This window comes from Coenobita brevimanus, chromosome 40, assembly GCF_032717465.1.
Source record: "Coenobita brevimanus isolate Jiangsu-jjx chromosome 40, ASM3271746v2, whole genome shotgun sequence".
Classification (NCBI taxonomy): Eukaryota; Metazoa; Arthropoda; class Malacostraca; order Decapoda; family Coenobitidae; genus Coenobita; species Coenobita brevimanus.
Genome location: NC_136993.1, coordinates 45,010,164 through 45,026,291, shown reverse-complemented (window position 1 = coordinate 45,026,291; position 16,128 = coordinate 45,010,164). Strand labels below are relative to the sequence as shown.

Genomic DNA, 16,128 nt, shown 5'->3' with positions numbered 1-16,128 from the left:
TCGTCTCTTCAAACTGTTGTGTAAGGATATGGAATCTGAACATCAAGCCTTGCTTTTTCACACAAACGCACGATGGCTTTCAAAGGGAAACATGGTTGGATGGCTTTATGAACTACGAGAAGTAGCAACATTTTTAGACTCACAGCAGAAGGCTGATCTCCATGACAAATTCCAGTCTGAACGCTTTCTGCTGTCTCTAGCTTACCTGATGGACATCTTCGAAGCGCTGAATACAATCACCCTTAAACTACAAGGGTAAAACATCAACATCATCATGCACCACGACACCATTCGAGCCTTCATGGCCAAACTTGACCTCTGGAAATGTCGAATTCAGAATGGAAATACAGCCAGTTTTAGTTACTTGGATTCTGCTCTCATTGACAGTTACCTTGATTCTGAGTTAAAGAAACAAATAATCACTCATCTGATTGACTTGAAGGAAGAATTCATCAGATACTTCCCACATATAGATGAGAAGCGTGAAGCCAGGAATTTCATCAGGAACCCCTTTCAGTGTGATGTAGCAGATGTTTCGGATGAAGTGCAAGAAGAGTTTCTTGAGTTAAAGTTCAACTCCTCAGCTGAGCAAGACTTCAAAGAACTGGATCTTGAGACGTTCTGGGTCAAGTACCTTCCTGTTTACCCTCTGATCTCACATCAAGCACTTCGGATTCTGACAGTGTTTGGATCCACGTATCTTTGTGAAGCTGCATCTTCCATCCTCATTGCCATCAAGACCAAGTACAGAAACCGGTTGAACGTTGAAGGGGACTTACGTTGTGCACTCTCTGGCATTCGACCACGCATTCAAGAACTGGTAGCTAAGAAGCAGTGTCAAGTATCTTATTAAATTTGTAAGAAATTAAATTCATTAATTATGCTAGGTATATTGTTTACACAGATTTCATGATCAATAAAAAAGACTAAACACACCCACTTCTTTTCAGTTTTAAAAATCATCTGGGAGGGAATGTCATCAAGTTGGTTGAGGACGTGAGGGGGACGTCGAGGGAAGGACCAACTCCTAGAGGGGACGTGGTACTAAAAAGGTTAAGAACCACTGCTGTAGATGGAGAGAGAGGAACAGACGAGAGAACTTGGTGGACAATTGAATATCGCCAATTTACTAGGACTAGACGGTGGTGCCGGTGGTCGAGTCGGTAAAGAAGTGGTCTCAGGTTCCATAGGACGCAAGTTCGATTCCCGGCTGCGGCAAGGAACAGAATACGAGTACAAAATTTCGTTAAATAACAAACTTCCCTGATCTACCATAAGACCTGCAAGCATGTAGTAAGAACACCCTCACAAATACTAATACACCATTCCTGTATAAGACAGCCCTAGAATGGACAAAGGGTGTTAGCGCCGAAGTGGTGACATGTGGAGGTGTATGGTTTACAGGATGTCAAAGAACTGAATGTTTCATAGCAACAGTGACAATCTGCCCAGTTGATATTCTCTGATTTCATCCAATATCAAAGAAATAAAAGGAAATTCAGCTTATAAATATAATGCAAATAAACAAAACAAGTTCACTCAATTCACATGCCACTAACAGACAGTATACTCATTCTCACAACAATGATATCATTCAATATTACAAGTGCACAATAGTCCAAGTATGCAACTCAGTACAACAACCACATTCACATAACAGTTCACTCTAGAGTTGTCCGATTTTGCAGTTGAGTAGTTGATCAATGGAAATCAGTTCATGCCAACATAGTAAATAACACAGCTATCCTAAGGCCAGGAAGGAGAATGTTTGATAGCTAGGTTCCACCGGCTTATCAATATGGTCCCTTCAGTAGAAAGCGTCAACCCAGCATGACTGAACCTCTGTCTATCTATCTATTGCCAGTCCCCTTAATCCCATACGGGGTGGCTACAAACAAATCTCCTCCTTGTCGCCCTGTCCCCTGCCTTTTCACTGCCCTGCTCCCAACTCACACACCCCTCTCTCATAAACCTTTCCACTCCATCCCTCCATTTCATCTGGCCTCCCCCTCCCTCTCTCCCCCTCCACCTCACTCACATACACTTTCCTCGTCAGTCTCTCACTCTTCATCCTCTCCACATGGCCAAACCACCTCAGTGTGTTTCTCCTAACACTTCCTATCACATCCACATCCACACCACAAAGCTCCATCACATCCTTATTTGTCAGTCTATTTCTCCATGTGACTCCACATGCTCCTCTCAAATAATTCATTTCCACTGCTCTCACTCTTGACTTGTGTCCCTCTAACAAGGTCTAAGCTTCGCTTCCATACGTTAGAGTTGGTCTCACAATACCGTCATGTAGTAACTTTTTCACTTCCAGGCTCACTTCACTGTTTCTTACCACTGCTTTCAAGGAACCAGCAACCTTTCTTCCTCGTTGTATCCTCTCAAGCACTTCACCCTCCAATCTTCCATCCTTACTCATCATACTACCCAAGTTCTTAAACGTACTCACATTTTCCATTTCCTCCTCATCCATCCTCACCGTACATTCACTGACTTCACTTCTCTCGAAAACCACGGGTTTACTATTCCCAACATTCACCTTTAAATTTCGTTCCTTACACACTCTCCCAAACTCATCCACCAAGCCTTGCAGCTCCCCTTCGTCTTCACTTAACAACACAGTATCATCTGGAAACAACAGTACAGGGAGTTTCCAAACACTGCCCTCTCTCAATAGGGTCACTTCAACATCTGAACCTCTTTGCTCTAAAATCCTGTAGAGACACCACTCACGGACCAGATACAATATAATCACATACGGTATGATCCAGCATCTTAATCAGGAACCTTGATTATGCTGCTAGGATTTTACAGTGAGCTTTGGGCGTCGTAAACGTTCCCAAACGTATGGCACTTTATGCAGGTCGTTTTATGAATCCTACTTCATTTCTTCCTCTTGTGTTGACTTTTTGTCAATGTAAGGTCGTGGAAAGAATGGTTAATAATAGGCCTCTTTTTGTTTTAGAGCTGAAGAATTCGTTAAATGGTAGACAATGTGGCTTCCATAAAATCAGTTCACTATATCATTTAATGAATTTGGAACATTGTGTATTGCAAGCATCTGTCAATAAAGAATCCATGACAGACGTGTTCTTGGTCGTCCATAAAGTCTGTGACATGACGTGGAGACACTATATACTAATGAAGCTCTTCAATATTGATTTAAAAATTAATTTGCCCATTCTTCTTTCCAGATTATTGAGGGACAGAACTTTATCTAGGAATCTGCCCCATTACATAATAGCATATGTTTTTACTCATTACAACGGAGTGCCTAAGGGCAACGTGCTTAGCCCTACTTTGTTTAATATTACGATTAATGATATTCTGTCATCAGCTCCCATCCCGAGGAATCTTAAATACTTACACGATGCTGACAGTTGTACAATGTGACACTCCTCCCGTTATGCACAATTTTTGGCTGGGCAGATTCAAGTAGACCTTGATTCCGTCCACCAGTGGGCCTTGCAGTGGGGACTTAAGTTTTCTGTTCTTAAGTGTGCTGCTCTTGTTTTATCACCCGTAACGTCCCTGTCTTGCATTTGACTTTGGATAATCAGCCAGTACCTTTTCAGAATTCTCTACAACATCTGGGCAAACATGTTGATTGATGATTAAACTTTAAATTTCATTTTAATGATTTCTTCTTCGTTGTGACAAACCATTAAATGTCCTTAAGTACCTAGCAATTACTACTTGGAAAGCAAACAGAAAAACTATATTGTCAATCAGTCAATCATTTCCTGTGGCCCCCACGGGATGCATAGGGCCTCGATGTACTCTCTTCACCAATATTTGTCTTTTGCCATCTCCTTCAGGCCCCACAACACTCCTCTCCTGCTTCTCTTTTCATTGTCCTCAACCAGGTTTCCCTCGGCCTACCTCTACCTCTTCTTCCTCTAGCAGCCTACTCTGGCACATCCTGTATTAAACTGCCTTCTTTTCTGTATATGTGGCCCAGCCACGTCCAACGAGACAGTCTCATATATTAACTGGTTCCACTCTCGTAGTATCCCTTACTCATTCATTTGTAACTCTGTCTTGCCACTTTACCCCTAGAATCCTTCCCAGTATTTTATTCTCAAATCCTAATACTTTCTGATCTGTTGCAATTGTACTGTACCATGACTCAATCCCATAAAGTAAAATTTGTCTAACTACGGACTTGTAATTTTCACTTTAGTATGTACCGAAAGCACATTATTATTCCAAACAGATTTCAACATTCCAACAGCTCATCAAGCCTGCCTAATCTTCTCCTCAATTTCATTGTTTAATGATCTGTTAGATGATACAATCGTTCCCAGATATTTAAAGTTTTCTACATTCTTCACCACATTATTCCCAATTACACAATCGATTTGGTTCTCCACGTTCATAATAATAATTTCAGTCTTTCCACAATTTATTACCAATCCCACTTTTTCTCCTTCCTCCACCAATCAAGCACCCTCTGCATCTCGTAAATACTTCCGCAAATCAATACAATATCATCAGCATAGTCCAAATCCATCAGCTTCTTATATTCTTTCCAGTTAATTCCTGCACCTGTTCTCCTTACAACCATTCTCATAACATAATCCATAACCAAAACAAACAACAACGGCGAAAGAACTCCTCCTTGAATCACTCCTGGCCTAACTTCAAATGGATCACTCAAAGAACCACCCACCATTATCTTACAAAAAGTACCTTCATGCAGGCTTCTAATAATATTTACAATCTTTTCTGGTATACCATAAAATCTTATAATTTTCGACATAGCTTCACGTGAAACACTATCAACGCCTTTTCAAAATCCACAAAACACATACTAAGTGGCATTTTCATCTCATTAGCTTGTTGCATTACATGCCTTACAATAATAATCTGATCATTACAACCTCGACCCTTTCTAAATCCCGCTTGTTCTTCTCTTAAAATTTTATCAATTACTCCCTCTATTCTGTTCAACAAGATTTTGTAAAAGACTTTTGCAACGACAGTTGTCAAAGTTACCCCCCCTCCAATTGCCACACACACTTAAATCTCCCTTTTTTGGTATTTTTATAATCACTCCATTTTTCCACTCTTCTGGAATTCCACCATTATCCCAAGCCACGTTAAAAAGTTTCAAAAGCGCATTCATCAACTCGTCATTTTCCACCTCAATCATTTCAGGAAATATTCCATCCTCTCCTGGGGCCTTAAAATTCTTGAACTCCTTTATAGATTTTGCTACCTCTTCCAAGATTATATTCGCTGTTTCTATCTGCAAATCTCTCTCGCCTGGCAAAATATCTTCTTCAGCTGGGATTGGTCTATCTAGAACAGATTCAAAATGCTCTTTCCACCTTCCTTTTATATCCAAATCTTTAGTCATCAAATTACCATTTCTATCTCGTACTGGTATTTCCTTCCTTCTCGTTTCAGTCCCTGTTAACTTCTTTATGGCCTGATACGCTGCTTTTGTGCTCTGTCCGTCATTTTTACTTAATCTAATTTCTGTCTCTGTTGCCTTTTCATCATATAGCCTCCTCTTATCACGTCTAACGAGACTTTTTACATCAGAATGTAAACTCCAGTACTTTACTCTAAGTACTTGAACTACCTGGCCATCAACATGTTGTTCTTCACTTCTTAACTTCGCCTCTTTCCTTTTCTGAATTGCATTTCGTCTGACATCCACTTTTTCCTTCTCGCTTTTCCCTTTTTCTTAATAGTAACTTTAGCACTCTCATGCAAAACCTCTTTTACCTCTCTCCACATTTGATTAATATCAGTCTTCAGATTCCATCAAAGTCTGCTGGACTAGAAACCTGTTCCTACATTTCCAACGAAACTTTTCCTTCGTGTTCTCATCATTCTCAGCTCATGAAAATCATAATTATTATCTCCTGTACAATTACCATTAACGTTTCTCTTAAGTTTTTTTTAATCTTTGACACAACAAGTTGATGATCACTACCTATATCTGCTCCCCTCCTTACGCAAACATCTTGCAAATAATTCCTATGCCTTCTGCTAATTGCAATGTGGTCAGTCTGTTTACATTATTTACCACGTGGTGAAATCCAAGTAGTCTTATGTATACTTCTATGCTTAAAGAGAATTCCACCAATTATAAGATCTTTTGCCAAAGAAAAGCCTCCGAATCGCACCCCATTTTCGTTTCTTATACCAACACTCTCCTTACCCATACAATCTTCAAAACCGTCAAACTATTAAGGATGTGTAAGTCCCTAATTGTATTTATGCTGGACTATGGCTCTTAGGTGCATGGGTCAGCACCTTTTGCCACACTGAGCAGGATATGAAACAGAATAAATGTTTGCAAATATTTCTTGGAGCCTTAAGGTGTACAGGTGTAACTCATAATGGAAGTGCAGGTGAGGTGAATGCACAGGCACAGACATAAGTATTTTCCCAGAGTGTGACAAATACATAGCGGAAAAATCGAAGCATTTGGAACAAGCACTGTTATATCGCCATTTGTATTATTTCTTCAGATGGAAGTGGAAAGATAATTGTTTCTTTGACTGTACCTCTCCTCAGTATTCGTCAGGACCATCTTTTCTCAAACAGCATATGAACTGTTCCAAATAGTAATATAGGCAATGCGGCTTCTACCCCCCGGCATCAACACCTCCATCTTATGCAGGGTGTTCGTCTGCCACTTGCCATTCACCTCTGCTTCCTGACTCAGAAGCTTGGTGTGAACATGAATGACTGTGATTAGTTGTTTAAAAATGTACTGCCTTGGAAGCCACCCAACTTCAGTGTTGATTTTTCATGGCTCCCAGCATCGAAGACCAAGGCTCCGGGGTCGAACGTCCATTACTTGATTGATAACATCATCAGGCGTCATCTGGGATCCCACCAATTGTGCACCGATGACTTCAAGTCGAGTGAATGTGTGGGTGCTAATTTGTGATTGAATGAATATGTCCTCAAGTTTTAGTTGTCGTCCTATAGTCCTATACATCTGTGCTTACCTTTGAACTGTTTGCCATCAGCAAAACCATAGTATACGCTCTAAATTCTCGTTATTACTCAACTGTCATTCATTCAGACTCTAAATCAAACATTTGGGGACATACTTCTTGCACTACTGATTCTCATGAGATGAAGGGCTGCATCATTAATAAACTGCATTCATGCAACAAGTCCTTCACACTGATCTGGGTGACTGGTTATTGTCTTGTTTAAGACACTGAGCAGGCTGACTTACTTGCAAAGTCAGTTGTGTAACTCGTGGAGACTTGGAACGTTTCTCATGATCTACGGTCGAGTCTCTTCCTCAGAAAGCAATCATTAAATCTTTTGGGACAAGGTCAGTGGACTAGACTGAATATTCCAATGGGCAAGCCACTCCTTGACAACTGTGATACTGTAGCACCAGTCGAGCAGGGCAGCACCAGTCGAGCAGGGCAGTGGATGGAAAGCTGATGACAGGGAGAGCTGGAGCTCCCGTTTCATCAGCCCTCGGGACTAGATCCCGACCATCTCCCGTTGCTGAACTTTTTCATGGTCTCAGTAACACAGAGAGTAGGCCAGCATGCTCTCCAATACAAGTTTCTCTATCAACACCAAACTACATGCACAGTACACACCACACTTCCTTTTCAAAACTTTGAAAAATGGCGTCAAATAAAGTAGCCTCGGAGTCCCCAGAGGGGGGAACCATAAATGCCCCCACCTTCTGCCCGTCTCCCGGTGACGACTCAAGATGCCTGGAACCACTGTCTGACTCTCTTCTTCTTCATTTGTGCAACATTTGTGGCCTTTCCTCTAACTTTCACTTTGTTGAGCACCATCTCTCCTTCTCTAAACCTCGCCTTCTTTTTCTAAATGAGACTCAGCTGTCTGAGGCAAATCACAGCAGACCCTTTTCTGTATCCTCCTACTTTCTCTATACTCATTTCAAAGCCAAAGGTGGTTGTTGTGTATATATACACAACAACTTATCTTGCTCTCGTGTTCCTGAACTCGATTCTTCTAAATTCTCTACACTCTGGCTTCGGCTTTCATGTCATTCTCTGACTAAATATATCTGTGCTGTTTACTTATCTCTTAATTTTACTGATCCACCTGGTGAACAAGCCTACACCTTTTCTATCCTTAATGACCTAGAGCAGCTTGTACAGCACCCTACCCGGATCCCTGACCGCCTTGGAGAGAGCTCCAACATACCTGACCTCTTCCTTACAACTAATCCTTCTGCTTACACTGTTAATCTTTTCTCTCCGTTTCGCTTCTCCGATCACAACCTTATCACCTTAACCTATCCTATCACTCCGGTATGGTGTGCAGACCCCTCAAAGAAACGTCATCTGTGGCACTTTGGAGCTGCAGATTGGGAGGCCCTCAGGCAGTACTTCTTTGATTTTCCCTGGAATGATTATTGCTTCCATGGCCAGGAGCCATCTGGGTGTGCCTTGCGCATTACGGAGGTTATTCTCTTGGGCATGGTAGCATACATTCCTTTCTCATATCCTCTGACTAATGCATGAAAGCCTTGGTTTAATAACACTTGTTCTAATGCTGTCCGCAACAAGGAGAGGGCCTATAAAAGGTACCAGAGCCAACCCACCCCTGAATCACATTTTTAATACATTTCTGCCCGGAATCGTGCTAAGTCTGTTCCTCGCTCTGCTAAAACTAATTTCATCCGTACAAAATGCTCTCAACTCTCTAACTAGAATTCCTCCCACTCATTCTGGCATCATGCCAAAAACCTTTCTAACAACTTTACCTCATCATCCTTCCCTCCTATTTTCTACACTGGTGGCTCTGTAGCTATTTCTTCTACAGATAAAGCAGATCTCCTCGCTCAGACTTTCTCCTCCTATTCCACCTTAGATGATTCCGGTGCTGTTCCTCTATCACTTCCCTCATCTGACTTCCTCATGGCTAACATAAAAATTTCTTCAGCTGATGTATTTTCTGACATCACAGGCCTCAATACTAATAAGGCACATGGGCCTGATGCAGTCTGTCCTGTTGTTCTCAAGAACTGTGCTTCTGTGCTTACACCTTGCCTAGGCAAACTCTTTCGCCTTTGTCTATCAACTTGTACCTTTCCTACTTGCTGGAAGTTTACTCTCATTCAGCCAGTCCTAAAGAAGGGTGATCATTCCCAACCCTCTAACTATCGTCCAATTGCTTTAACATCCTGTATGTCAAAAGTTTTCGAGTCTGTTCTTAATAGAAAAATATTAAAGCATCTTTCCTATCACAACCTTCTTTCTGATCGTCAGTATGGGTTCCGTCAGGGACGCTTCACAGGCGATCTTCTCACGTACCTTTCGGACTCCTGGTCATCCTCCTTTCAGGGCTATGGCGAAAACTTTGCTATTGCACTTGACATCGCAAAGGCTTTCGATCGAGTCTGGCATAAATCTTTAATTTCCAAACTGCCCTCTTACGGTTTCTATCCTTCTATCTGTGCCTTCATCTCTAGCTTCCTTTCTGGTCGTTCTATAGCAGCGGTTCCCAACCTGGGAGCCATGGCCCCAAGGGGGCCATGGGACATTGACTGGGGGGCCATGGGCCTTATTGGTAATATAAGATATTATAAGGTATTTGGTCTGGGTAAAACCTGACAGAAATCAAGTATGAAATATACCTTACTGTGCTAGTTTAGCCTTAAATATATTGCGGTAATTACCGTTTTCTGCACAATATCAAATATTAAAAAGGTATAAATATACGATCTGAGTTATATAGGGGCCATGGAGCTTCTCATAATTTTCTCGGGGGGCCACAGGACCAAAAAGGTTGGGAACCACTGTTCTCTAGCCACTGTTGTAGACGGCCATCGTTCTTCTCCTAGATCTGTTAACAGTGGTGTTCCTCAGGGCTCTGTTCTATCACCAACTCTCTTCCTTTTATTCATCAATGACCTTCTAAGCTGTACATCTAACCCTATCCACTCATACTCTGATGACTCCACCCTTCACCTTTTCATTCGATTCCCACAACGTCCATCTCAGTAGTTACTTCAACAAACAAGGGATGAGGCTATGGCACACCTAATGTCTGACTTGGCTTGTATCTCTGACTGGGGTAAAAATAACCTGGTTGTTTTTAATGCATCAAAGACTCAGTTTTGCACCTATCAACCCAACAAAATCTTCAACAGGTATACCCACTAGTGTTTAAAAAATATTCAGCTTAATCCTGCATCATCGTTGAACATGCTTGGTGTTTCATTGACTCGGGACTTATCTTGGAAAGATCATATTACATCTCTTGTAAAATCTGCTTCAAAGAGATTGGGTGTGCTAAGCCGACTCCGTTTCTTCTTTACCGCTGCACAATTGTTGACTCTATACAGGGGTTTTATCTGCCCATGCGTGGAGTACAACTCTGATGTGTGAGGAGGCTCCCCACATACTGCTCTTCTCAATAAGGTGGAGTCAAAGGCTTTTCGTCTCATTAACTATCCCCCTCCTACTGACCCCCTTCAACCTCTGTCTCTTCGCCGCACTGTTCCATCTTTATCTCTTTTCTATCGCTACTTCAATGGTCACTGTTCCTCTGAACTGTCTGCATGCATTCCTCCACCTCTACAACGGGAGCGAGCCCATCTAGCAGGAAACTCTCACCCCTTTTCTGTCCAACTCTCTAATACAAGAGTTAACCGTTACTCCCAGTCCTTCATTTATGCAACTGGTTAGCTCTGGAACTGTCTCCCTCTGTCTGTATTTCCTGCTTCCTATGATCTCCAGTCTTTTAAACGCAGTGTGTTCAGGCATCTCGAAATTAATGGATCTTGAATTTGTCTCTCTCTTGTATTTTGTTTTTTTCTTGGAAGGAACAGTTTTGCAGGCTCGTTGCCTTTAGTTCGTTCTTCGTCACATAAAAAAAAAAAAAAAAATCGTCCCAGTTGCCTTGGGGAAAGGTTTTTGATGTGGTTAAGGATGAGCTGCACGTCCATTACCTATATTGTCATATACTGAGAGAAGGTTATTCACTAATTCATACATAAAAACACCTAATCAAAAATCGTAATATCAATAAACCCACCAGACAAATCGCCACCATATAGAAAGATCTAAAAATGCAAATAGCTAAACCAAACAAAATAGCCAATGTGCTTACAATAATGGGTGAAATACCTCGACCGACAGAACACAAGCGACTGTAATTATGTAATGCCTCTCTACATTACACTCCTTCTCATCACCTGCTGACTCTCAGGCGAGGCACAGGCATTAATATACGGAACAGCAATATTTGAAAGAGAACCAAGCAAGTCAAGAGCTATTTCATATACATCAACAATTACGAAAACTTAAAAAAAAAAAAAAAAAAAAAGGATACAAAACATCAACATATGTACAGTACAAAAATAGAATTACATCGCCCAACTGGACTCCATCAATTGTAAGTAACCAGTACGTCCTTGTATTACACACTTGCACTCATCAACGGGAGTCTTTCAGGCGAGGGACATGGTTAAATACTGGGGACATCAGTATAAGAAACAAAACCATCATAAGCAGGAACTATTCGAAGTAAATCAACTATCAACCTAAAATAAATCATACAAAATATACAAATGTTCACTTGGAAAAGGAATAACCAACACAGTAAAATGGTTATACTACTCTGACCAAATCAGTCTCCCTCATGAAAGCCATCAATTTATTAATCATAATGAGATCATAATAGGAAGGGTGAAGGGAAGTCTGCTGCGCTGCAGTATTTAGGGGAAGCACGTTCACAAATAAATTGCCGACAGCGCAGGATGTTTTGGCCAGTAGATAACACCGCACCAAAGATGTCCCAGTGCGTTACGTTAGGTTGGGTTAATTAAAATGAATGGCAAGTTATGTCAGGTAGGTCAGTACAAGGTTAGCGTTCATCTAAATTTACTTAACCTAACCTTACCTAAACTTAACCTAGATTATAGTAGCCTAACCTAAGCGAATCCTAAAATAACTTAGACAAAATTATCCCAACTCAATTTACACTCATTTCACGAACGTACTAGGTATTTCACGAATTTACTGATTTCACGGTCTGTCTGAACACACACACACACACACACACACACACACACACACACACACACACACACACACACACAAGAAAAAACGCATTATACCAGTGTTATACTATTAAGAAGCAAGATTTGCCAGTTGGGTGGTCGAGAAATTTCCCAGTGTTTAGTAACAGTAGCCAGCTCTGGTATGAGTCAGAGTTGCCCGTTAGCTTGCTGTTTGTGAGCGTTGTTGTTTCGTAAGTTATGCATTAATTTTTGTACTCTTTATCTCAATAATGTTTTATTTATGTGATTGTTAAATTATGTAATTTAATTTAAGTTTGTATTCTAAATAATTTAGAGTGTTGTGCAGTTGGGAGAGCTCTGGCACGTTTTGATGTCTCCTGGTTGGTAATTTTAACTGTTGCCCCGTCAAGCGTATGCTGGAATTTTCTAGAACAATGGAAGTTTACATATGGATGGGAAGGAGACTAGAGCAAAGTCAGTTGGTTTTCAGTTCAGTTTGAGTGTAGTGCAGTGTCAGTGATGTGTGTATATTTTCGGTACTTGTGAAAACAGAGGCAAACAGTGAGATGTTATTGAAGTTTGTACATCATTGGTACTTGTGAAAAAACAATGAAGTGTTGTTAAGCATTAAGTATGATTGCAGTTAGTAAAGTTTCTATAGCTCCAGTGTTTGTGAGAATAGTGAAGTGAGGTTGGAAAGCATTCAGTGTAATTATTTGGAAAATAAAGACAGTGCACTTAGGAAGCCAGTGTTTATTTATGATGCCTGAGCTGACCTGTGTACTGTACACCTGAAGACAGACCATAGGAAGAACACCTCACTCGGCAACGTCTTTCCTGTACTGTACTACTGCTGTTGGAGCCTGTGGTAGTGAGGGGTGGGGACGTAATACTGGTGTCAGGAGTGTGGATAATTTAGGTCCTGCAGTAAGTCTAATCTTCGGCATGAAGCAAGATGGTGTGCAGACAAGATCCCAAGCTGGGCAGAAGGAGGAGGTAACCCTGGCTGCAATAATGAAGCTATTACAAGCATGAAAAAAAGAAATTAAAGAACAGTTACAAGTACAAAGTGTTCAATTACAAGCACAGAATGAAAGACAACAAGCGCAGAATGAAAGACTGTAGGCACAGAATGAAGGACAGAAAGAACTCCAAGAACAACTACAGGCCCAAAGTGAGGATCGGCAAGAGCTCAGGTATCAAATCAAAGAAAACTGCGGGCACAGAACGAAGAACAGAAAGAACGTTATGAACAGCTTCAAGAGGCATTACAGGAACAACAGAGGGAATTACAGCTGAGAATGCAAGGACAGCCACATGCTTTTATAGGGGAAATGAAGGAAGAACAGCAACAGATTAAGGAGGAAGTAGTGCCAAGCAAGAGCAGCAGATGTATGAGGTAAGCAATAATGTGATGGAGTGTAAACAACATGTAGATGACCAGTTGAAGTCAGTTAGTGAGGAAATAGTGACAGAGTGCAAACACCATGTAGATGACCAGATGAAGACAATTAGCGAGGAAATTGTGATGAAGTGCAGGCAGCATGTAGGTAACCAGTTGAAGCATGTAGTTGACTATGTGCAGCTAATTAGTGAGAAAATTGAGGCTGTAGAGAACTATTGCGCTGTTGAGACTCGGGTTTGTGTACAGGGGGCATATAAAAGGAAAGGACAGTGTATGATGAATCCTGACTGATCCCAGGCATCTAAAGGTAGCATTACAGGGATGAATAATCAGAATGCAGAAGTTTTAAATCCTGGTCTTAATTATGAAGCCCCAGAGTTTTTTTTGGCCCCAAGCCAATGAAGTGCATGGCTGTAATGGAGGTCCAATTAAAAAGAATCCTCATGAATTTGATGGTAGAGTATCTTGGGAAGCTTACCGTGCACAGTTCGAGTTACTTGGCGGATCAGAATGGTTGGGATGGTTGACAGAGGGCAGTGCAACTTGAAAGCATTCAGTGTAATTATTTGGAAAATAAAGACAGTGAACTTAGGACGCCAGTGTTTATTTATTATGCCTGAGATGATCCTGCTTACTGTGCACCTAGAGGCTGACCATAGGAAGAACAACTCACTGGGCAACGTCCTTTCTGTCCTGTACTACTGCTGCTGGAGCCTGTGGTAGTGTTGGGTGGGGACATAACAAAATATATATATATATATATATATATATATATATATATATATATATATATATATATATATATATATATATATATACTGTATTTCAGTTAAAAGTCTAGCACTGGCTGTGACTGCACCCTGCCATGATCGGCGTGCTGTGAGGGTGTTGACTGCTTCTTTGATTATACTTCTTGCAACTTACACCTGCGAATGATTGTGGTAATGATGGACGAACATTGGCTGAAAAAGGGTGTGATGATTTGGTGTTGACTGTTTTATATTTTCATGTGGTTTGGGTTTTTGTTATCATTAATAATAATAATAATAATAATAATAATAATAATAATAAAATACCTCGGTTTGACAGAGATTTCAAATGGAACACTATCGTACCACAATTAAGGTGTATGTGTTTAATATTTATCGTTAATCAACGGTACTGCAAAACCAAAAAAAAATTAAATGAAACCCACCTTTGCTATCAAAAACTAATTTCAGTATCTTTTAAACTCAGTATATTCAATGGCAGTTTTCTAATCAGTTTTTTCTGTAAGTTTTTGATAAGTTCGGTTCACTGACCTGAAATGTTTCAGATACTGCTTCCTCAATGGGATCAGTATGCGATGATGTGTAATGCCGTGGGGTAACATCTAACCTTACTAATACAAGAATACAATGGATAAGAATTACTTTACCTGAATGTGTTTAGATGAAAACAGTTTGGAGATTTGTAGACTAAAACACCTATGTCCTCTGTCTGAAGAGGTTTATTACTTGTGTAATTATGGATAATACCGACACTTTTCACTAATATCCAAAGTTTGCTTGGGTTTAAGATGGCAGTAAGAAAGGATGTAGTAGACAGTTCAAAAGAACTGTACACTACCTCGTTTCTTACTGCAGAATATGCATTGATACCCATAACTTTATTTATGGTCTACTATAGTCTGTATGCCTGAATCAGATTTAGTTCACTTGCCTCAAATCCTTCATATACGGCTTTGACAGTAGGGTCAGTGTGCGTTGAAAAATAGTGGAGAGGAGCCCCCGTCATCAGCCATACTTCAACACCCCATTTCCAGCCTGGGATATGTAGCATGTCCTGAAATGTCTCCACCGGCTTATCCTTGCCCTGGGCGGTGAGGTGAGCGATCAGGGCAGACTTGAACCCTGTTGATATGATGAGGCAGAACACCAGCCACCAGCCAACCAACATCTACAACATGCTCAATTATAAATCAGTCATTATAATGAGTCAGTGCACATATTGCTTCCCAACTGTACTAAGCATCAATTATAAAATACTATAGACCACTAGTTCACCCGTTCAGTACGATGAAACAAGATTTACTTAAATGTATTACCTCAAAACTATTTTACATGAGGGGAAAGCCTTTTACAGTGAAGTACGAGTACATGGAAATAAGCTCCATTTAGTTCATCTACTGTAAAAGATCTCTAAGGCAAAATATATTATACTCGATGTGTAAGGAATGTCCAAGGGCAGCAGATGGGGATGATATACTATGCATTTTTCAATATTTAAGTGATTACCTGTCCAGAGACATTAACAGATGGATCCTTAGGCGGTTCTTCCAAGAGGATGGCCCAACCATACAGGAATGTGATGATGAACTGTACAGTCTTACCTCCTGCCACCTGCACCCACAGCCTCTGCAGCATCCATAACAGCACTTCCCACACCAGCAGACTCACCAGGATGCCCAACCACACCATGGCTGACAGTTTTGGAGATTTTTCTTTCATATTAGTTGTAGTAGTAGTAGTAGTAATAATAATAATAATAATAATTCATATCAATATAATCAAGATTTCTTTCCTCAAATGATGGGTTTCCGGGCTGATGGAGCAACACAAACGAAATACCGTTAACATATATATACACAACGGAAATCCTAAATTTCTGAACGAGCATAGTTGCAGGAGCGGGTAGACATGGCAACGCCAGAACCAACACTCCTTGCAAAAGA

At 40.8% G+C, this 16,128-nt stretch overlaps 1 protein-coding gene across 1 annotated transcript in view; it reads right to left on the bottom strand.

Moving 5' to 3' along the window:
- Positions 1-15,904, bottom strand: part of LOC145397069 (glutamate receptor ionotropic, delta-1-like) — a 35,115-nt gene extending 19,211 nt beyond the window's left edge. The window contains exons 1-2 of the mRNA XM_080270278.1: positions 15,692-15,904; positions 15,113-15,353 (exon numbers count right to left, since the gene is read on the bottom strand). Coding sequence (XP_080126404.1) covers positions 15,113-15,353; positions 15,692-15,904 — 454 coding nt within the window. The remainder of the gene's footprint in view (positions 1-15,112; positions 15,354-15,691) is intronic.
- Between the last annotated feature and the right edge of the window lie 224 nt (positions 15,905-16,128).